Source organism: Phascolarctos cinereus, unplaced genomic scaffold, assembly GCF_003287225.1.
Source record: "Phascolarctos cinereus isolate Bilbo 61053 unplaced genomic scaffold, phaCin_HiC Scaffold_4;HRSCAF=312, whole genome shotgun sequence".
Classification (NCBI taxonomy): domain Eukaryota; kingdom Metazoa; phylum Chordata; class Mammalia; order Diprotodontia; family Phascolarctidae; genus Phascolarctos; species Phascolarctos cinereus.
The window spans coordinates 475,944,806-475,968,221 of record NW_027555847.1 but is presented as its reverse complement, the minus strand read 5'-3'; the positions used below and the strand labels follow the sequence as shown (position 1 = coordinate 475,968,221).

Below are 23,416 nucleotides of genomic sequence, written 5' to 3'. Positions count from 1 at the left end.
TTATCATTAATCCTTTGGTATTGTCTTGGATTATTATACTGCTCAGAATAGCCAAGTCATTCACAATTCTTCATCGAACAGTATTGCTGTTACTGTGTATGTTTTCCTGGTTCTATTTACTTCACTATGCAGCAGTTCATACAAGTATTCCCAGGTTTTTCTGAAATCACCCTGTTTGTCTTGTGGCACAATAATATTCTACTACAATGAAATACCACAGCTTGTTTAGCCATTCCCCAACTGATGGGGAATTTCTAATCTTGGATTTCCAATTCTTAGATACCACAAAAAGAGCTGCTATAAATACATTATTTTTGTACAAATAGGTCCTTTCCCCTTTTCTGGATGTCTTTGGGACACAGACCTATCAGTGGTATTTCTGGGTCAAAGGTTTTATAGCCCTTTGGGCAGAGTTCCCATTAGCTCTCCAGAATGGTTGGATCAGTTCACAACTCTACCAACAGTGCATTAGTGTCCCAGTTTTCCCACATCCCCTCCAACATCTTAGAATCTATTTTTAACTCTGTAAAAATGGAGAGCACGCAGAGTTTTGCACACGGTAGATGTTCAATAAATGTATTCTGAGCCTGACTGGTCCTGTACCCTCACCAATTCAGGTATGACTTGCTATACTATGTCTTGGAGTTAAGTCATTGTTTTCTCTCCAGTTTACCAATATTCATGATATTCTTTCCACCTGACCCTCCCTCACCCACCAGCCTCTTGAGCTCTATAGCACACTTCTACTAATGTTTTTGCACTAACTGCCCTACAGTATCATTGAAAGATTTGGCTACTAAAAGAACATGGATGTCACAGGGCTGTGTTATGTCTCCACCAAATGGATACAAGCACAGTGGAGAGTGTTAGGCCTGAAATTGGAAGATCTGAGTTTATATTAAACCTCAGACACTTACCAACTGTGTGTCCTGCTGGGAAAACTGAGGCCCAGGGTCACAAAATGTAACAGAAAGAACTTCACAGATCTTAGATTTAATCAGACTTGTCTATAAAACCAGTTTTACCACTTAATAACCTGTGTGACCTTGGGTAAAATACTTAACTTCTCTGAGGCTCAATTTTTTCAACTGTCAAATGAGACAGTTGAAACAGAACCCCTAAGGTTCTTTCCTGGTCTAATCTAGGCCTCAGTTTCTTCACTTGTCAAATGAGAGAGTTGAAACAGATGACATCTAAAGTCTTCTCCTGGCCTAAGTCTATGATTATGTGTATCTTCAGAGTGTCTATTCTAATGCCCTTTTAAAAATATTTTTTGGCTTCCTTTTTTTTCTTAAACATATATTTTTTTTAAATTATTAAGGCAATTGGGGTTAATGACTTGCCCAGGGTCACACAGCTAGTAAGTGTCAAGTGTTTGGTCTGAGGCCGCATTTGAATTCAGGTCCTCCTGACTTCAGGGCTGGTGCTCTATGTACTGCGACACATAGCTGCCTGTTGGCTTCCTTCTAAAGAAATATTTTTCCTCTCCCGTACTTTGGGGAATTTTAGAACTGGAGGTATGCATCTGTGTGTCTTTATAAGCAAATAAGTAGTACCCCTGAGGGAGAGGCTTCACAAAGTTATATAAGGTCAGTTCTGTCTATTAGTAGCAGTAGTGCAGAGTAGGAGCTCAGGGCCACACAGAGGCTGCAGGGATAAAGGGGGAAAGTATGTCAGGAAGCCAGTAAAGAGAAATATACTGGGAATTATCTCAAGGCCTAGGATGGCTGCCAACATGTCTACTTTCCCCCAGAGGCCAGGGGAAGGCTAGAGCAGTACAGCTAAATCCGTCGATGGTCAATTAAGCTTAAGGATCTTGGATCAGTATCCTCGGTTTCATAACTTTAAATCCCCAGGCTATTGTGTATTTTTTTTGTCAAGGTAACTTATGATAAAAAGTAACATTTCTATAGCTGGAAGAGAGATTTTATCTGGTGACTCCCAGATCAGACCGATGAGTTTGAGATGACCAGGTGTGGGGTCTCTACCTGAAGGTATCTGATAACCTTAGAGCAGTGGCGTCAGACTTAAGTAGACATGCCACTAAACCATCTCAGCTGGACACATCTTGGCTTAGTAAACTACATATTAACATTGTTGATGTTCTGTTTGATTTTTTTTTAAATATTTCTCAGTTACATTTTAATAGGTTCAGGACACTCAGGAGTGTTGAGGCCTGTGAATTCATACCTGTGCCTTACAGAGAGTACACAGGCAGTTTTAAAATAGACACAGCACAATCAAGACGGCTGCACTTTGTTAGAGAAGCTTGTCCCTCCCCAATGCTCTTTAAGAAGAAAAAAAAAAGGAGCTGACAGATCAGCTTTCTCATTTTTCAGACTACAGATCAGAGACAGAAGAGGAAGCCCAACATGGTCCCTGAAGTTAGGTAGGTAGGTAGTTATTTTTGGCAGGGGAGGCCATGGTGGAAGGGGGTAGTGTGGAAATCTGGGCCTTTTTACTTTCTTTTGCAATTTCTGGGTTAGCTGGACAATGGAGGTCCAAAGGGGACACCTGTTCAGCAACTCTCAAAGTATGTTTACCCTGGAGGTGGGTGCAAGGGAGAGAGCCTAAGACACAAGGTGATATTACCACTCTTAAAAGAACTCGGCGAGACTCTGTGGGAAAGAGGAACTCACTGCACTGTAAAAAGGTTGCCTTAACTCAATTACCCCAAATTCAGTTATCTTCCAGGGAGAGCTGATGGGCTGAACACTTCACGCATTTTTTATGTCTATTTTGGAGCCACCATGATTCCTTTGTATGGTCTACATTTTCTAAGGAAAAAAAGTAGGGGCTGCCCCATAATCATTGTGTATTTTCCATCTTAATATGGAAGGTACTTACTTTGTTACTGATATTTGGGGAAACTACAGAAGACCCACTTTGGAGATTTCCATGAGAACAGTAAACCAAGGAGAGAAAACAATCTTGAAAGTAGCCTGCAGAATAGAACTAGGGTGACTCTGGAGTAGGGAGAAAAAGGGTTGGGCCCTGCTTTACAGGGTACTGTCAGTATTAAAAAAAAAAAAGCCCTGGGAAACAGGTAGTAGGAATATTATTATCCTCATGCTAATCAAGAGGAAATTCGAGGGCTCAGAGAAGTAGGTGGAGAAGTCCAGTGTTCTATATATAGTCTGAGTACGCTTTCCATTAATTCCATTTCCAAGTGCAAATACTCTTTTCATTAATATCAAGCTAACCTGTCAAGTTGGCAGGGTCAGTTGTATTCTCAGGAGCACAGTACCTGCTTAACCTGATCATGCTTTTATTAAACTCTCTCCCCAAAAAGATAGGGGCTCCAAGCTCTTGGGCAGATAACTTGGGGACAGAAACCACACAGTCCTAGGATGTAAATATCACAATTTCCATAGCACCATTCCTAAATACCAACACACAGACACATACATACATGAAGAACAGATCTGGGTAGCAACTGATGAGTCCCTGTTATCTAACTATACCCACAAACTTTGCCTAGATCTTCCTTCTTCCGGCACAATCTCTTTCCAATGAAGAACATCACAGTCAGTTCTCCAAAAGATATATCACCCTATTTCCCCCTGTCTGTTTTCCTTAAGTAACCTAGTTACAGCAGCCTTAGGCAGAAATGCTGAGGTAGTCAGGGAGCCTTCAGACCAGCATGCTAAATCCTTGCTAAAACTTCGACCATGGCTTGGACAGATGCCAGAGATAGGGTCATTCATGAGGACAGCAGCATTTTAGAGGAGGGACACAGAAAGTGGCTTTTCAAGAGAGCAGTGGATCCTACTGGCCAATAATACTGATTAGCAGCACATTCAAATACGAAATTTTGTTGTTTAGTCATTTTAATCGTGTCTGACTCTTCATGCCCCATTTGGGGTTTTCTTGGCAAATATACTGGACTGGTTTGCCATTTCCTTCTCCAACTCATGTTACAGATTAGGAAACCGAGGAAAACAGGGTTAAGTGACTCATCCAGGATCACACAGCTAGTTAAGGGTCTGAAGCCACATTTGAACTCAGGTCTCCCTGACTCCAAGCCCAGCGCTCTATCTACTGCACCACCTAGGTGCCCACATAAGGAGTAATAATAATTATTTTCCATTGTGATAAATAAGTGAATTCTAATATATATACTAATATATACAGGAGAAAAAACCTTAAGATGGAATGGCTGATTAAATCATGGTGTACATATGTATGTATTCATAAACACACACACATTTGTTTCATATTCCATCATATATAAGTGTATGTATGTATATATATATATACACACACACACAAATATATACATATGTACACCTATATAAACATATATACATATATATACCTGTATATGTGTGTGCATACACACATTATGTAATATAATTATACTATAAGAAATGAAAGAAATAGATATCAAAGACTATGGAAAGATTTATATTAACTGATGCAATGTAAAGCAAGCAGAACCAGAATACACAATTTATACTATAACATCTATATTATAAAAACAAACAATTGTGAAGATATTTTATAAATTGATGAAGAATGAAATGAACAAAACCAGAACAATTTATGTAATAACATCATTGTAAAAAAAAAAACCTTTGAAAGCTGTAAGAACTATGATCAATACAATGACCATTTGTGACTCCAGAGGACTGATGATGACATGTGCTATCTATGACAAAGAGGTAATAGATTTAGGATGTGGAATTATATATATTTCCATGTATAGCCAATGTGGAAATTTGTTTTGCTTAACTATGAATACTGTTAGAAAAAAAATTGTTTCACTTCTCTATTTCCCCCCCTCCCCCTGTCCCATGGCGGGGAGTTGGGAGAATAGTTTTCCTTTAATATTATAGACCTTCAGATACAAGTCCTATTATTCTTAATTTTACTTAACTGTTTTACTCCATACAAGAGGCCTTTCACAAAATAGGAGTAATCTGTAAATGTAATGTAAAAACAAGGCACCTCGATAAAACTTGAAAATAAGATGTGACCTGTATATTAGAGAAATAACATGGCAATAGATAAAATGTTACACCTGTAATCAGAAATTCTTCCCTCTTATACTTCCTACCTCTGTGATCATGGGCAAATGTGTTTACATCTGTAATCCATCCTCAGATACTAGTTGTGTGACCTTGGGCAAGTCACTTAACACCTTGCCTCCAAAAAAGTCTCTGAGCCTCATTTTATCACTTGTAAAATATCTTTAGTACCTACTTCAAAAGGTGCTGTAAATTTCAAATGAATGAAACTAAAGTGTTTTGCAAACTTTAAAGCACTATAAATGCCAATTATATGATGTTATGCTAAAATGGGTGATTATACACGGCAAAAATCAGATAGAGTAGAAATATGAGGATATGTCCAATTTTATCAAGTGGGTAACTTACAAAAGCGGTCAACTTTGCAGTTTTCACCTCATATGCAGAATAAGATCCATACAGTTTTTTCCTTTTCTTTTTAGTCTGAACTTGGGATTTCATCAGCATGGGGAACTCTTGGTATGAAAGCTGCTTTTACCAATGCAAATCCACAATTCATCTGTAATTTATAATTACTGAGATGCCTAGGGCACTGACAGGTTGAAGAATTTGCCCAAGGTCACACCGCTAGTACCTATCAAAGACAGGACTTTCATCTACTGTATCATAGTATCACTTCATAAATAAAATATGATTATATTTCAGGTTTTTTCCTTCACAAACACAACTTCTCACAAAAAAAGAGAGAAATATCTACAGTGTGAAGAATGGACAAATTTAGGCTCAGAGCATGATTAGGATGGGAAGAGAAATAGGTCTTGGTTTTATATTTATTCATGAGGCTAGAAATGATGTAATAACAATATAACACATATTATCAGTACAATATATAGGCATACCTCATTTTATTGCACTTTGTAGATGTGTTTTTTTAAAAATTGGAGGTTTGTGGCAATTCTGCATCGAATATATCTATTGGCGCCATTTTTCTAACAGCATACGCTCATATCATATCTTTGTGTCCCATTTTGGTAATTCTAAACTATTTCAAACATTTTCATTATTATTATATCTGCTGTGGTGATTGGTGATCAGTGATCTTTGATGTTACTATTGTAAATTGTTTTTGGTCCCCATATAAGATAGCAAATTTAACTGATAAATGGTGTATATAGATGTTCTGAATACTCCACTCACTGGCTGTTCCAGTCTCTCTCCATCTTCTTGGGCCTTCCTATTCTCTGAGACACAGCAATGTTGGAATGAGGCCAATTAGTAACCTTACAATGGTCTCTTAAGTGTTCAAGAGAAAGGAAGAACTGCAAGTCTCTCAATTTAGATCAATTGCTAGAAATGATTAAGCTTAATGAGGAAAGCATGTCAAAAGCTGAGATAGGCCACAAGCTAAGCCACCACCCTGACCAGTGAGCATCCATCAACACCAAAGCAAGACCCTCCAAAGAGCAAAAGGATTAACACTCAATGAAGGCTCTGATGATGGTTAGTGTTTTTTAGCAATAAAGTATTTTTCAAATAAGTTACATACACTGCTTGTTTTAGACATAATACTATGGCACACAATAGACTACTGTATTGTGTAAACATTAACTTTTGTGTGTACCGGGAAACCAAAATACCCGTGTGACTTGCTTCATTGTGATATTTGATTTATTTTGATGGTCTGAAACCAAACCTGCAATTATCTCCAAGGAATGACTGTACAGGATATATATGTGTGATATAGAGCATAACAATAATAGCTAACATTTACATAGTGCTTACTATATGCCAGGCACTGTGCTGAGAACTTTACAATTATTATTTCATTTGATGCTCAGAACAACCCTGAGACATAGATGCAATTATTATCTCCACTTTACAGATGAGGAAAAAATGGAGGATAAATGACTTGTCCAGAGTCACACAGCTAGTGAATGTCTGAGGCCATATCTGAACTCATGTCTTACTGACTCAAAGTCCAGCACTCTATTCACTGCGCCACTTAGCTGACCCATATGATATGAAATACTACCGTGTATTTTTTTGGAAGTCTGTACTTCAAATGTGACATCAACAGTTTCCTTCAAGTGCTACCTCCTACAAAAGGCCTGTAGTTGCTAGTGTCTTCCCCCATCAAAATTACTTTGCATTTACTTTGCATGCATTTCGCATTTACTTGCCTTTTTTTAATGTCCTATCTTCCCCTCAATTTCTATAAGCGCTTTGAAGTCAAAGATTGTTTGCTTTTTATCACTATATCCATACCATCTAGCATAGTGGCAAACACAAAGTACTCAATAAAGGATCATTGAATGGAAACTGAAACTCGTGACTAGATGCATAAATTCCTTTTAGTTCATAAATTTTGGTGTGGCTAGAGGTATAGACACCCAGTCTGGCTTCTGAAGTATTTACATTAGCCTTATCTTGGGCACGGACAGGGATCCCCTCTAAATACATAAAAAACCCCAGAATCCTCAGCAAAGGATCAGTCAGGGTACCATCACCAAAATGATGTTCATCCCAGCTGAACCACCCCCACCATGAAAAGATGAGTCTGTGATATTGACACCACAGGCTACAGAATACCTCAGCTTTTGAATGCTGAGTCAAAATGGGATAAAAGGGACTAGAAAGGACAAAAACACTTTAGAATGCTCAGAAACAAAACTTTCAACAGTGCAGCACAGCTGTAGACAAAAGAAAGCTTCAGGCAGGCCAACCCATAAAATGAATCTCAGGAATGAGATAAGCTCTAATCAAACAAAGGTCTCCAGAGGCCCATGGCCCATAGAGGAAACCATGACCAGCAGCAGCCTCTGCAAACAACTATAGTTAACAAATCAAAGAACAAGTTCTTGCCATAAAAGATTCTTCAGCCCCATCTAAGCACAGAGAAAGTGATTAGACTCAGTGCCATTATTTCAAAATGATTCAGCAGTGCTCACTAACAAGGGCTCCTAGTTTGCAAAGCCATTAATTACTATAAATTTTTCAGCATGACAATTCTGTCTTCTGTCATAGGATTCTCTACGAATATTGAATTCGTTAGGTTGGCATTGCTGACCCTAAAGGGCTAGCTTATGGTGACACTTCTGCTTTCTGGACTTAATCCATTTGTTTTTATCTCTGGACTTTTCTCCTGGGACATAAATTGTGTCAACAGACTTCATCAGGGGAGAGGGCAAAATCCCAATTGGGTAATGTTAACTGTTCATGCATCATACATCCCTGTCTTAACACTAGCTTCCTGTTCTCACAACAGAGATGCTCACCAAAGTCATGACATGGTCCTGTGTTGATCACATTGAAAGTGGTACTGCCTCCCACAGGCTGCTCTGACGACTGCTGTCTCTAGAAACTACTGCCACACCATCTTTGAAGCTGTAAAGACAGCTAGCTAAGTGTCACTGAAAACAGTGACAAACTCCATCAGGAAACTTGTTTCTAGCCTTGCGAAACTATGTATTCTTATAGCCAGGAGTAATGACTAGACAGCAAGTGAAAACCAAATCACTAAAGGAGCAGACTTGGATATGATCAAATGATAATGAAATGTGGAGAAACTGGATGAGTTATAGAATGTATATTGAGAATATTCCATAGCTGGACAGCTGGAATAAGTTTGGATACAAGGTCAGCAGCAAAAAGAGAGGCTTTTTTTTTTAATTAAAGCCTTTCTGAACAGAGTTTGCCTCTCACAAGGCCAGCCAAAAGACAAAAAATGCAACCCCCAAGTTCAAACCTAACCTTTGCCTTATGAGAATTGCCTTGTATGATTCTGGCTGTCTCTACTGCAAAGGGATAATAACCACAACCTGCTTCCCAGGCTTTGTTCCATAAGCCTTTCTTCCTACTCCAGGCTCCAGGATGCTGTTTGCTATTTGTGCTCCAGCATGTGCTATTTGCACAGCCAAAAATGCTATGTGTTTCTTATGTTACCTATCCCCCTGAGCAGGTCCTTCTGGGGAATGTCGACCTTACCATTACTGTGTGTCCCCATCCTCCCCCATTCATGAACCAGTGCCTCCAGAAGCAGAAGGAACAAAGCAAGAGAAGGTATGGAGGTGGAGAACCAGACATCTTCACAGCATCTAACCAAGCTATGCTGCTAGTTTGGGGTTTAACCTTTCCATACGTTAGGGAATGTTTTAAAACCCATATTCTTTTGTAAAAAAGGATAAACTTTCTTCCCCTCAAGATATTATTGTTGTTGGTGTTCATCTATTGTTCTCGAAGAGGACCATCTCAATATATTACTACGCGTTTTTCTCCATCCTTTCCTACTTTCATATCCATATATCTAAATCTTAGTATTTCTTTACTGATATTCTGAAATTTCCTCATCTGACCATAACCTATCATTCTAGGTGGCAAAAGGCCTGGAATCAGGAAAACCCAAGTTCAAATCTGGTTTCAGACCCTTACTAGCTGTGCAGCCTTGGCTAAGCCACTTAACCACTATTCACCTCAGCTTCTTCAACTGTAAAATCGGGGATATAATAATAGCATCTACCTCACAGGATTGTTGTGAGGATCAAAGGAGACAATAATTGTCAAGTTCTCAGCATAGTGCCTGGCTCCTAATAAGCAGTATATAAATATTAGTTATTACCATTATCATTATTACACCTTTCCCTCTGCTTTAACACTTTTAAATCTAGTTCTGAACCTCACCAAGGCCTCCAGTTCTGCCACTCAGTACTCTCCCAAGCTATCACATCCTGCTATAATTTCACCTGCCACCCTTTCCAGTCTAGACCTATAGTTACCCAACATTACAGTGTCTCCTATTCTCAAAGTCATGCCTCCTTCTGCTATGCCTGTGACTCATGCTAACCAAAGCCCAGCCCTGGATCACTCCCATCATTCACCTTCTCCACTCTTACTCATATGCTGATGAACAAAGCTGTACAAAATTACTCAGCCTGGTAACTGGATCCACCACAACTCTACATAATCTAATCACACTAGATTCTTCACTGCAGCAGCATGGCAACTCTTTTACTTCTCAGGACTTGATTCTCTATTGAATTTCCCATTGAGAACCATTCCAAATGTTTTCTTCTCTCCTTAAGTCTCACATACCACCTCTCTCCTGTCCTCTTATATTTACTGAGAAAATAAGACTATTCACACCTTGAACTCCCTCTTTTCCCCTGTTCTAAATCTCAAAAGCCCTAGACAATATTGTTCTATTCTCTCTTTTATTCCAGTTAAAGGAATGTCCCTTCTCAATAAGACCAGACTCTTTATTTGTAACCTTGTTATTTTCATCCTTCCCTCTCCTACAGCACACTGACCCCATAATTGTCACAACCTTTCTTTCTCTTAAAAAACATATTTCTATATTAGTCATGCTGTGAAAGAAGGAGCAGAACAAAAGGGAAAAAACATGAGAAAGGAAAAAAAAAGAGAAAAAATAGTATGCTTCCATCTGCATGCACAGTTCTCTCTGAACATGGATAGCATTTTCCATCACAAGTCTTTTGGAACCATCTTAGATCATCGTATTGCCAAAAAGAGCTAAGTCTATCAAAGCTGATCATCAAACAACATGCTATTACTGTGTACAATGCTCTCCTGGTTCTGCATCAGTTCATGTAAGTCTTTCCAGGTTTTTCTGAAATCTTCCTGCTCATCATTTCTTACAGCACAACATACTCCATTAAATTCATATACCACAGCTTGTTCAGCCATTCCCCAACTGATGGACATCTCCTCAATTTCCAATTCTTTGCCACCACAAAAAGAGCTGCCATAAATATTTTTGTACATGTGGGTCTTTTATCCTTTTTTTATGATCTCTTTGAGATATAGACCTGCATTAAAGGGTATGTAGAGTTTTATAGCCTTCTGGGCAAAGTTCCAAATTGCTCTCCAGAATGACTGGATCAGTTCACAACTCCACCAACAATACATTAGTTTTCCAGTTTTCCCACATCTCTAACATTTAACATCTTCCTTTTTTGTCATATTATCCAATCAGATAGGTTCGGGGACATACCTCAGAGTTTTGAATTTGCCTCTAATCAATAGTGATTCAAAGCATTTTTATGACTATAGATAGCTTCAATTTCTTCATCTGAAAACTGCCTGTTCATATCCTTTGACCATTTATCAACTGGGGAATGACTTGTATTCATGTAAATTTGACTCAGGTCTCTATATTTTAGAAATGAGACCTTCATCAGTAACACTGGCAGTAAAAATTGTTTCCCAGCTTTCTGCTTTCCTTTTATTCTTGGTTGCATTGGCTTTGTTCATCACAACCCTTCAATTAAGTCCAATGATCCTATTTACTTACTGTTTCTTTGTTCTCTACAAGTATGCCTAGATCTCCTCCATCTTCAAAACTAAATAAAAAGTCACTTGACCCTTCAGGTATCATCCTATGTGTGTCCTCCCTTTCCTAACTGAACTACTAGAAAAAGCCTCTGATTCCTTTACTCTTACTGATTTCTCAGTCTCTTACAATCCAGCTTCTTACCTCATCACACAAATGAAAATAGCCTCTCTAAAGTTACCAATGATCTTGACTTGGCCCAATTCAATTCAATGCAATCTTTTCTCAACCCTCAGCCTTCCTGACCTCACTGTATCATTTTATATTGTTGACCATTGTCTCCTGTATACTCATAACTCTGGGAAGTCACGATTCCACTACTGTGGTTCTCCTCCTACCTATATGGCCACACCTCCATCTCCTCCCACAACTGCAGGTATACCACGGGGCTGTGTCCTTAGCCCTCTTCTATTCCCTCTTCCTATTCTCTCTCAGTGACATCATCAATTTCCAAGGGTTCAATTATCATTGCTATGCTGATTACTCCCAGCTCTATCTATCTATATCTCTGTGTGTGTGTATACATATATGTATATGTATACACACACACATATATATACATACAAACATACATATATTATGGATATAAATGTATAAAAATATATAAATATATAATACAATATAAATGCACACCATAATCTTTCTTCCTATACTCCAATTCTACATCAGTGATTGCTTTTTGGGCATTCTAACCTGATGTCCCATGGACAACTCAAACTAGTACAGACCCTAACTAGTCTTCAGCTCCTTTCTATATCAAAAAGAGGATAAAGTGACTTACCCAGGGTTACAACATTGATCTTTCCATTAAGCAAAAACTCAGCTTAAGTTAAGTGTCCATATCCCATGAGTAATTTATGTGACACCAAAGACTGGCCTTAAAAATTTGCTGTGACTAATGTGAAAATATGTTTAATAAGAATGAATATTTAGAGCCTATATCAGATTACACACCATCTTGGGGAGGGGGAAGGGAGGTGGAGAAGATTTAAAACTCAAAAGCTTATGGAAGTGAATGCTGAAAGCTAAAAATAAATAACTTAGTTTAAAATTAAAAAAAAATGTTGTGAATGACAACTTGCTTAAAGGGGATTATTTCTGAACTTCTTTTCTAGGTTGCAGTGCCTAAAATAATGCTTTGCACATAGTAAATACTTTTCTTTTCAATCATTTGCATCAAAACACAAATATGAGCAGTTTCCATCCTTTGATGAGTATTGACTTGAACAGAACATTGTGCTTGTTCATTTCAACTAATGGTAAAACCAGATCCAGAACATTCAGGAATGAGCTGTTCTAGAATATCAACAGATATTCTGAATATGAGTGACTTCCCCTTCAAACACCAAAACTTTTTTTTTTGGTAATCATAACTATTTGTTCCCAAAATATGTTATATAGGTATAAAAAAGTCAAGTGACTTGATCAAGCTAGTGTATAAGGTGAGACTCAAACCCAGACCTTTCTGACTCCAAGTTTAGCACCCTATTCACTACACTATGCTGCTGCAATGATATACCCTATCCATTATGACATTTAACATAGAAGTGGTGAAACGAGAATATAAGAAATTCAAAAAGGAGAAGATCACTCATTGCAGGAGAAACATAAGAGGTTCGCTGTTGTTGATCAGTCACGTTCAACTTTTTGTGACCCCATTTGAGGTTTTCTTGGCAAAGATACTAGAGTGGTTTAACATTTCCTTCTCCAGCTCATTTTACAGATGCAGAAATTGAGGCAAACTGGATTAAGTGACTTGCCCTGGGTCACACAGCTAGTAAGTGTCTGAGTCCACATTCGAACTCAGGAAGACAAGTCTTCCTGACCCCAGCCTGGTACTATTCACTGTGCCACCTAGCTGCCAAACATAAGAAGTAGGGAGAAAATTATGAAGGACAAAATATCTGAGCTGGGCCTTGAAAGAAGGTAAGGATTTCTATAGGCAGAGATATGGGGAGATGATCACACTAGATATGAGAGACAAGACAAACATGGGAAACAGTGGCTCAGAACCATGTAGTCAAGGTTTAACCCTAATAAAAAATGCACTGAGCATCCACGTATTCAAGAAAGATGGAAGATGGTTTGAAATTACATTGTACGGCAAAGGACATTATTTTAAGCAATTGGAGTCACTAAAGGGTTGTTAATTTGTTTTCTTAATCAGAGGAGTGACATCATCAGACCTTTGCTTTAGGGATACAATTCTGGTAGGATGAACTAGAGAGGGGAACAAGTGGAAGCAAGGAGACCAGTTAGCAGATTATTAGAATAATCTAGTCAAGAGTAAATGAGAGAGGGCAGCTACGTGGCACAGTAGATACAGCTCTGGCCTCAGAGTCAGGAGGACCTGAGTTCAAATCTGGCTTCAGACACTTACTTGACACTAGCTGTGTGACCCTGGGCAAGTCACTTAACCTAGATTATCTCACCAAAAAGCCAAAAAAAAAATTAAAGAGTAAATAATGAGGGTCTGAGCAAGAGTGGTAGCAGTGTAGGAAGTGGAAAGAAGGAAGATAATGTGAGGAAATCCCCAAGAGTAGAATCAAAAAGACTTGGCCACTGACTGCATACAGGAGAATGAAGAGTTAAGAATGATCCCCAGATGCCAAGCAAAGAAAATAATGGTGCCATGGGGAAAATGAGGAAGTTAGGAAGGGAGGCAGGTTTTTTTGGGAAGATGATGAGTTTCAGTGTGGCCCTGTTATTTTGATGTTTTGGAGTGGCATCAGGCAGGCAGTTGAAAACATAGGATGAGAACTCAGGACAAAAGTCAGAGGGGAAAATTTTGATCTGAGAAGTAATCTGTACCAAGGTAATTAGGAAGAGATGAAAACTAACAAAAGGAAAGAACACAGTAAAGAAAAGGACTAAGCACAGAGCCTTGGGAGACATCCATATTTATGGGATGTGGAACCATATTAAAAACCTCTTTCTTAGTTTCTCTAGAAGAATTGAGAAGTAATATTTCTCTGTTCTAAAAGCCCATTCCAAAACCACTGGAAAAGCCCCTTGCAAAGGCTGATAGTTCAAGGTCAAAAAGACTTTCTTAGGGTAATGGATTAAAGTTGATACCCAAACTTTTAACAAAGAGAAATTCTTTTGTCTTCCTAACTGTGAAGGGCTTTAAAATGCAAACAAGATGTTATATTTGATCCTAGAATAATAAGGAGCCCCAGGAATTTATTGAATTAGAGAGGAAGGGAGCTGACATGATCAGATCAATTTCACAGTCCAGTGGAGGATGGATTGGGGTGGGGAAAGATTTAAGGCAGGAAGACCAAGTAGAATGCTACTGAAACAGTCTAGGTGTGAATTGATGAGGGGCCTGCATCATGGGTGGTAGCAGTGTTAGAGGAGAGAGGGGGACACATTCAAGGGATGTTTACAAAGGTAAAAACTAACAGGACTTGGCCACAGAGGTAACAGATTAGATATGAGGGAGGAAGGATGAAAGAGAAAGGAAGGTGTCGAAGATGATACCTAGGTTACAAGCCTGGATATGTGGAAGGATTGTAGTACCCTCAACAGTTAGGGAGAAAGGAAAGTTGGGGGGTGGAGATAATGATTTTCATTTTGGACATATTGAGTTTAAGATTTCTATGAGACATCTATTGCAAGATATACACTAAGCAGTTGGTGATGTCGAACTGGAGGTAAGCAGGGAGATTAGGGCTATTTAAGTAGATTTGAGAATCATCTGCATAGAGATGATAATTAAATCCATTGGAGCAAATGAGATCACCATGTGAAATAATATATAGAGAGAAGACAAGAGGAACCAGCCTGGGAGACACCCACAGTTAGTGGGCCCATCAAAGGAGACCGGCAAACTGTCAAACCGAAAGGAAAAAACCCAGAAGAGAGTAGTGTCCTGAAAACCTAGAAAGAAAAAACAAGAAGAGGGTGATCTACAGGGCCAAAGGCTGCAGAGAGGTCAAGAAGGACAATAATTGAAAAAAGGCCATTAAATTTGTCACTTGGAATCTCTTTGGGGAGCACAGCTTCAGTTGAAATGATGAGGTTGGAATCCAGACTGAGTAGAAACAAATGAAGAAATAGTGGGGGAAGACATCTGAGTGGGATAATGAATCAATTAGAGGAGTATAAAAGGATTGCCATGGCAGAGTTGGGGCCTAGTTAAAATTATATAACATAAATCTGTGGTGGACACGGTTATCGTGGGTTCATGATTTTCTCTGAGCTCACTCCATTCTTGGTGGCTTAGTGGGATTCCTGGACCTAGGAAGCACAAAGGCAGTGTCAGACATCAGGGTGAAGGGCTGAAGCCCAAATAAGGTACGGGGTGGGGAACTGCACTCTCAGGCCACATGTGGCCTTGAATTCAACCTTTTGAATGAGGCCAAATTTTACAGAACAAATACTTTTATCGAGGAGATTTGTCCTATGAAATTTGACTCAGTCAAAGGGCCACACTTGAGCACCTAGAGTGCCACATGTGGCCTCAAGACCAATGGTCCCTCACCCCTGGGGTAGAACCACCATTATAGAGACCTACACCACTCAGTACGTTTCTTCATTTGAGGTTCTTTCCATCCTTACTTATCACCCAATCAAGATGGTGGTGGCTACCAACCTCTAGGAACTTTCTTTCCCCATAAGTTCAGTGTGTACTCCACTGTAAACAAAGCTGATTTGATTAGGGGTGAGGGTGTTCAGTTATATGACACCTGTGCTCAATCTACACCCAAAAAGAGGCCTGGTACACTAAGGAAATAACCACTCTAGGCTTCAGTTTTCTCATCTATAAAATGAGAAGCTAGATGAGATGTCTTTGCTTTACCCAGAAATCCTACAATCCTATGAAACACTGTTTGACTAGTACAGAGTACTTTGCATGGAAGCATTACTTCCCCTCATGGGAAATATTAAACTTCTATTAATACAGCTTAACATCACATTGTTACTATTATTATTACTACTACTACTAACTCCACACTGTTGGTGAATAGCAAGCTTGAAGTCTACTTAAATCCCTGTATCTTTTTTCCCCACATCAATGACAAGTTCTGTTCATTTGGTGCTCATTCATGTTTTTCAAACCTAACAGCACAATTTGATATTTATTCCATTTCTGACCGCTGAGAACATTCTGAATCACGTCATACATCAAAAGTTGTGATCCCTCTAAGCACTGTCTTATCTGTAAATTTTAGAGTAAGCCTTCAATGTTTCCAAGGTCACAGATTAAAGAAACAAACAAACAAACAACAGAAAAGGACAAGTCTATGGACAGAATCCTGCAGCACTCCAACAGAAACTTCCCTCCAGGCTGTCAAGTCATTAGCTTACACTCTTGCCTCTAACAGTGCTACCTAACATTATTATTCAGTCCACAATTTACCATCTTACCTACAAAAGTTATCATGGAAGACTGGCAGAGAAAGGATTTACAATGCTATTTCTTTACTATATAAAAAACAAAGTATTTCTAGGTTCTGAGATGAAGAGAGAAAAGAGTGAAGCAGGCAAAGCAGAAATTTCTCTGAAACCCCTGGAATCCATGACACATGTGGACCCAGGGCCTGGTGGTATAGTGATTCTAGTTCTGCAGCTGGGAGTCAGGAGACCTGGTTTCTAATGACAACTCAGACACTCATGGATATGTTCATAAGAAAGTCACGTAACCTCTGAGTCCCTCAGTTTCCTCCCTGCTAAAATCCACATAAAAATGCTCACACTACCTACCTCAAAAGATTATTAAAGCACTTTGCAAAGTTTAAAGTGCTATGGAAAGTAGAGACTGGTAAAACAGGTGGCATGTGTGTCAAAATAAGTTATTATGGCCCATCGGGGTACCCCAGGATCATACCCACAGGGAAAGGCCTTACATCAGCCCTCTCCTAATTGTTAATTTTGATCCCACAAGCTTCAAACCTTGCTGGAAGACCCCAAACTACGTGACTACTAATATTAGCAGACAGGCATGGAGCTCTGCACCTCTCATGATGGTGGTCTGGAGCAGGGGTTCTCAACTGTTTTTTATGTCACGTACCCCTCTAGCAGTCAGGCAAAACCTATGGATTCCATCTCAGTTTTTAAATACATAGGATTACCAAAAAAAAGAAAAGAAAAAAAGAAAGAAAAAAATCAATTACATCGAAATGCAGTTACTCACAAATTATGGGGGGAAAAAACGTTCACGAACCCAAGGTTAAGAATTTTTGGTCTACAGAAGAGGTCAAAGACATGGCCAGCAGGCTGCATGGTGGCCCATAACACTGAAGCGTAGCCCAAACCTGATTAAAATGTAACTGGGAAGCATTTAATAAAATAAATAAAAACACAATTAAACATAGATGATATCAATACGGTTTTCTAAGAAATATGTGGCCCACGGGAATCCTTATATACAGTTTTCACCAACCCTGTTTGTATTTGAGTTTGATACCACTGCTCAAGAGGCACAAGGAGAAGGAGAGAGAGGGGACGCAAGGAGTTCACAGGAGAAAATGGACAGAGACCTTGGTCTAAGGCCCAGGGCCCCTCATTTTTTAGTTCTATTTTCATCATCGGCCTACTGCATCATTCTGTACAGGCTGCTCCTAGCACTTGGAATACACTGCCTCCTCACTTCCACCTTTTCTTTCAAACTGCAATTCAATTAGCACTTCTCTTTTACAAAGCCTATCTGGTGCCCCCTTCCCCCAACCACCAGATGCTACAGCTCCTAATTACTTTGTATATATTTTGTATTTATCTATCTTTGTATATCTTGTTTCCCAAAAACAGAATGTAAGCTCTTTGAAGTCAAGGACTATATTTTCATTGTCTTTGTGTTCCCCAGTGTGAAGAACAGTGCTTGGGAGCATAATACTTAATAAATGCTTGTAAATAAATTATTCTTTGAAAAGAAATGACAACAACAATAACAATTAATATTTGCAAGGTCCCTTAAGGTTTGCAAAGTGCTTTTTTAAATGGGGCATCTAGTTTGATCTTCAAAACAACATAGGGGGATGTTATCATATCCCCATTTTACCAATGAGGCTGAGATGAGCACATTAGTAAATGTCTGAGGTATCATTTGAAACTAGGTCTCCTGACCACAGCCTAACTCTGGTTGTCAAGGGTACCTGTCTCCAGGTACTGAGAACTAAAACAGGACTGATAACTTGGGGAGGAAATTTTCTAGAGTGGGAGGAATGAACGCCAGAGGGCTTAGACCAAGCCTCAGGCTCTAATTAGGTATTTGGGGTATGTGGGTGGGGGGAGGGGGTCTCTTTGGGGAGGGAGTAGGGAATGGTGCAGTGGCTACTCCCTCTATCAGGGAAGGGAAGGGATCAAGGAAAAGAATTTGAAGCCTCCCAGTCCTGATTTCCTCCAGGGAAGATGGGTTAGGGGAGGACCCCATTCCACAAAGTTCTAAGTGGGGTACCTCAAACTCCTATTACTCCTAAGGCTGGGATTCTGTTGGGGAGATGAGAGCGAAAGAGAAGGAGGAGTTCTATTTCTTTGAGGGCTGAAACATTTGGTCTCTATTCTAAAAAAGCAGAAAAGAAGGGAGATATCTCAACAAGACACAAACCCTATTATGACTGTGTAAATGAACATTACCTTCTCTGGTGTGCCAACCCCCATCCAATGTAAACATTTTAGTTGCACACATTCATATATTCATAAGAGAACAAAAAAGTTATTTTGTGCTCAAACCAGGAGAGTCCAGTTTCTGCAATTTTAAAAGCTCAGTGTTCGTGCTTGAATAAATGCAGATCATTATCCTTGGCAACTAATAATGCCTTAGCATTCCCTAGTAATCGAGAAAACAAATGTAGCAGCCTGTGGAAGTCACCCAAAGAACAAAATGGTTATGGAAATAATTTAAGGGGGGGGGGACACTTATTCTTTTTGAAAGATTTTAGTAACAGTATTTCCCATTATCTTAAATGTCACTTTGGTTGTCCTTGAAATTCACAGTCGTTTTCAAGTTTCCAAAATTTAATATTTTTTCTCGATTTTAATAGTGTACCTGTTTTCATTAGTATCCTTAAGTGTGGGTGGGGGGAAGGTGGGAAGGGGGGGAGACATCAAGGGCCTACTATGTTCCAGGCACTGTGCTAAGCACTTTACAAATCTTATCTTATTTGATCCTCACACCAATACCGAGAAGTAGCTATTACATAATATCCCCATTCTGAGGAAACTAAGGCAGCTACAGGTTGTGATTTGCTTAGCTGCTATCATTATTATTATTATTAATTATTACTGCTCAAGGTCACAGATGAATTAAGTGTCCAAGGCCAGATTTGAATTAGGGGTCTACCTGACTCCAGGCCTAGAGCTCTAACTACCGTGCTACCCAGCTATACTTAAAGATATAAAAATATGAACAAAGAAATGCTGGAGCAGAATGGCACATTACTTTGACCTCTGTAAATTTTACTAGAATTCCAAATGCATCACAAACACAAACTTCTGAGGGCAGCAGTTTTTATGGGTGTTTTGACGCAGGCAGCCAACACTCAGTCTTACCCAAAACACCTCATCTAAATACAAGATCAGTGATTTGGCAAACCACAAAACTGACTAAAGGAAGCTTCTTTAAGAGAGACCTTTATAATGTTTGTTGGCAATTCTTGGTTCAAGTCACACCTGCCAGTCACACAGTTTACTTTAAAAGTCTGCAAAGTGCTTTGCAGGCATTCAGGCAACAACAAAAACAAAAATCATTAGCATTTCTATAGCTCCTGCTTCGTGCTAGACACTGAGCTAAGCACTTTACAAAGATTTTCTCTTTTGATCTTCATAACAAGGTAGCAAGGTAGGTGTTTTATTCCCATTATACAGTTGAGGAGACTGAGGCAAACAGCTTAAGGGACTAGCCCAGGGTCACACAGCTAGAAAATATCTGAGGTCAAATTTGAACTCGGGTCTTCCTGACTCCAGGCCTAATGTTCTATCCACTGCACTACCTAGTTGCCTCATTGCCTGTAAGCGCCACCTGTGAGGTAGATGCCACGGTGTAAAGTTATAGGAAGAAGAAATTCAGTATTCAAAAAAAGGTAAGAGACTAGTAAAGAGAGCAACAACGTAACAGTCAGAAAGCTTCAAGAATTTCTATACAAGTCCTTGCTTTGCCCTAATAGCTTTATGCCCGTGAGTAAATCATATAACCTCTATCATCTTCTGTTTCTTCATCTGCAAAATTATGATAATATTTACCTTTTCCTATCTCATAGGGCTATTAATAAATGTAGTGCAATAGTTATCCTATGAGCAACCTGTCATCTACTGCACTTAGACACTGGCGTTCCACATGGTAATAACAGCTTGTTGATATAAACTTTTTTGCAGAGGGAAGGAGGAAAAAGAGCTACAAAATAAAAATAGCTCACAACAGCCCCTACAAGTCGGTAGTCAAGTATGATTTCTATTTTAAATTAAGTCCCATTTTACAGAGAAGAAAGCTGAAATCTGAGACTTTAAATTCTTCACTTAGGGTAACCACTTAAGAATAAACTGTAGAACCTGTGTCCTTGGATTGTAAATCACAGGGCCTAGGGGTGGAAGGCACTTCAGAGATCTTTCTAGCAGACTCCTTTATTTTACAAATGAGGAACATGAGTCCGGGGTCAAGTCAAGTGATTTTACCAAAAAATCACAAAGGTAATGAATTTTAATCCAAATCTTCTTTCTCAAAATCCAGTGTTCCTTTCAGGATATCATGAGTATCAGACACATTTTAACAATCTGAAGGTTCATTTGCAATCTATTTTTCATTCAGTTATTAAATTCCTCTGAAAATAATTTTCAATTGGTGCTAAACTTAGCTACAGTCAGCAGACCTGGGTGTAAATCCTGCCTCAGGCACTTAGAGCTGTGTGACCACTGAAAAGTACTATCACCTCTCAGAGGCCCAAACTCTTCTGTAAAATGGGCAAAATATCTGCACAACTTTAACTTCATTGGGCTGTGGTGTAGAAAGTACTTTAGTAAATCTCAAAATACAATAAAGATGCCAAGGATTGTTAATAAATCTCAGGTCATAAACCCTCCAAAAGAAAGTGCTATAGTAATTACCTTGAGTTCTTGCTGTAGTAATGCAAAAACTAATAAAAAATACTTATGCAATGTAGCCACATTTACTAAAAATGACTAACCCTACAGCACTAAGAGATCGATGGAAACCACTGAAAACAGCACTAGACTTGGAGGAAGAGTATCTCGGATTCCTCCTACCAGCAGGCTGAACAAATCACTTAACCTCTACGTGGCTCACTGTTCTCATACTTAAAATGGGGATAATAAAACTGGCACCACATTACAGAGTACTCAAACAATATCATCCAAGTAAAAGACTTTGTAATTCTAAATTATCCCAAAAATGTAGTTAATGATAAAATTAAGCCGTTGATCCATACACCTATCTGGGTGCCCGGGGGCGGGGGGCCGGGAGCGTCCTCTATTCTGGATAAATAGTTTGCTCCTCTCTGATGCTCATGCTATGAATAAACATGGGGGTAGAGGGTAAATATGGAACATTATCATGTGCTGTAAGTGTGAGGGGAGAAACAGATGAAAGAAAAATGTGATTTCAGAAATGGGACCATGATAAGATACACTCCCAAGGTCAATTACTTCCCTCCAGAAACTTTATAATATTTTCTACCATGGTTAAAAAAGGATTGAGAGGTAAGGTGACGGATTAACATAACTCAATTGTATCAATCAACAGATCTCAGAGGAGTCTAAAACTATTCAGCAAAGGGTACTAACCTTTGGCTGGAGATGACAAGACATGATAATGCCTTTACAGTACCCCCAGGGCATGGGGTTTGAAAATGAATTCCTCCAATTTCAGAGCTTTTACCAAGACATTCGGCTAACGTGTGTTCTAAGGTTATCCTGTTTTTACTCCAGTCAAAATACAAGCAAGTAATCTGGCATTCCAGATTTACCCATTTAAAAAAAAGGGGGGGGGTGGAGGGGGAAGCCAGTCCAGCCGGCTGCTGCCCCCACACCTGGTACTGCTAGGTCACTCACCTGCACATTGGGGAAGGCGGTTTTCAGAAGGTAGAACATTTTGCGGTTGGACAACACATCCCCACTGGTCATCTTCTCCTCGGCTCCTTCCCGGGTTTTCCCTTTGGCCTTCTCGTTGAGAGCATTGCTCTCGCGGACCCTCTTCACCTCCTCCCCTCCCCTAACGGCGGCCAGAACGGACACGGCCAGTAACTCGCGGAGGTCCACCGTGCCCCCATCGGCCTGAGAGCCTGGCGAGTCGGGACCGCCTCCTCGGTCTCCCCCCAAGACGAAGAGGGCGAAGCGGCCAGCCAAGAAGCCAGAGTAGAGGTGGTAGAGCACGCCCAGCCCTAGCAGACAGAAGACGGCCACGCCAAGCGGAGAAAGGCGAATGCCCATGGGGGCCATGGCTGGACCCGGGGAAGGCGGCCGGTCCCCAGCTGCCTCCCTAACGCAGCCGGATCGGAAACAATCCCGCCCGGGACGCTTGGAACGCGGAGACAATCAGCAACGTTCCATCGCGCCCCGCAATGCTCCCCGACCCGAGCTGCTACAGCTCCCCAGGAGCAGGGGCCCACATGGAACTAGAGGGGGACCCCTTTCTCCTTCCCTACCCCGAGCTATCTGTTCTCCCAGGCACAATAAAGGCAGTTCCTTCCTTTCCCTAACTCCAAGCTGAACAGCTAGCTAACCGCGTCTGCAGCCACTGCGGCCTCTCTGGCCTCCGGTTCCCATCCCAGGTCTCAGCAACACGCCGGGAGAGGAGAAAGGAGGTGCAGCTGGGTCTTGTTCCCACCGCCCGGCGGTCTTTCCCTTTCACGTTAGCCAACAGCAGAAAGAGGTGAAAGGGGAGGAGTGGGTGTGTATCCGGGTTACGCACAGGAGGTGGGCGCAGCGGGCGGAGCTGGCGCTCCAGTTTGGAAACGTGCCGGCCTCCTGTTTGGACATGGGGGTGTGGCATGCCTGCCCCAGTGTGTTAATTGCTCTGTAGCCCAGAGATAATGATCTGCGCTTTCAAGTAGCTGGGAATTGGAGGTATTGTAGTTAGGAATGAATCATAGCATTTCTTGCAGGGATATGCTGGAGCTTTACTTAAAAATATTTTCCCCCACAAAAT

The 23,416-nt window shown here is 40.1% G+C and overlaps 1 protein-coding gene across 1 annotated transcript in view; it reads right to left on the bottom strand.

Moving 5' to 3' along the window:
* The window catches only part of BPNT2 (3'(2'), 5'-bisphosphate nucleotidase 2), a 56,850-nt gene extending 33,688 nt beyond the window's left edge, over positions 1–23,162 (bottom strand). Inside the window, exon 1 of the mRNA XM_021005906.2 lies at positions 22,321–23,162. Coding sequence (XP_020861565.1) covers positions 22,321–22,707 — 387 coding nt within the window. The 5' untranslated portion in view covers positions 22,708–23,162. The remainder of the gene's footprint in view (positions 1–22,320) is intronic.
* Between the last annotated feature and the right edge of the window lie 254 nt (positions 23,163–23,416).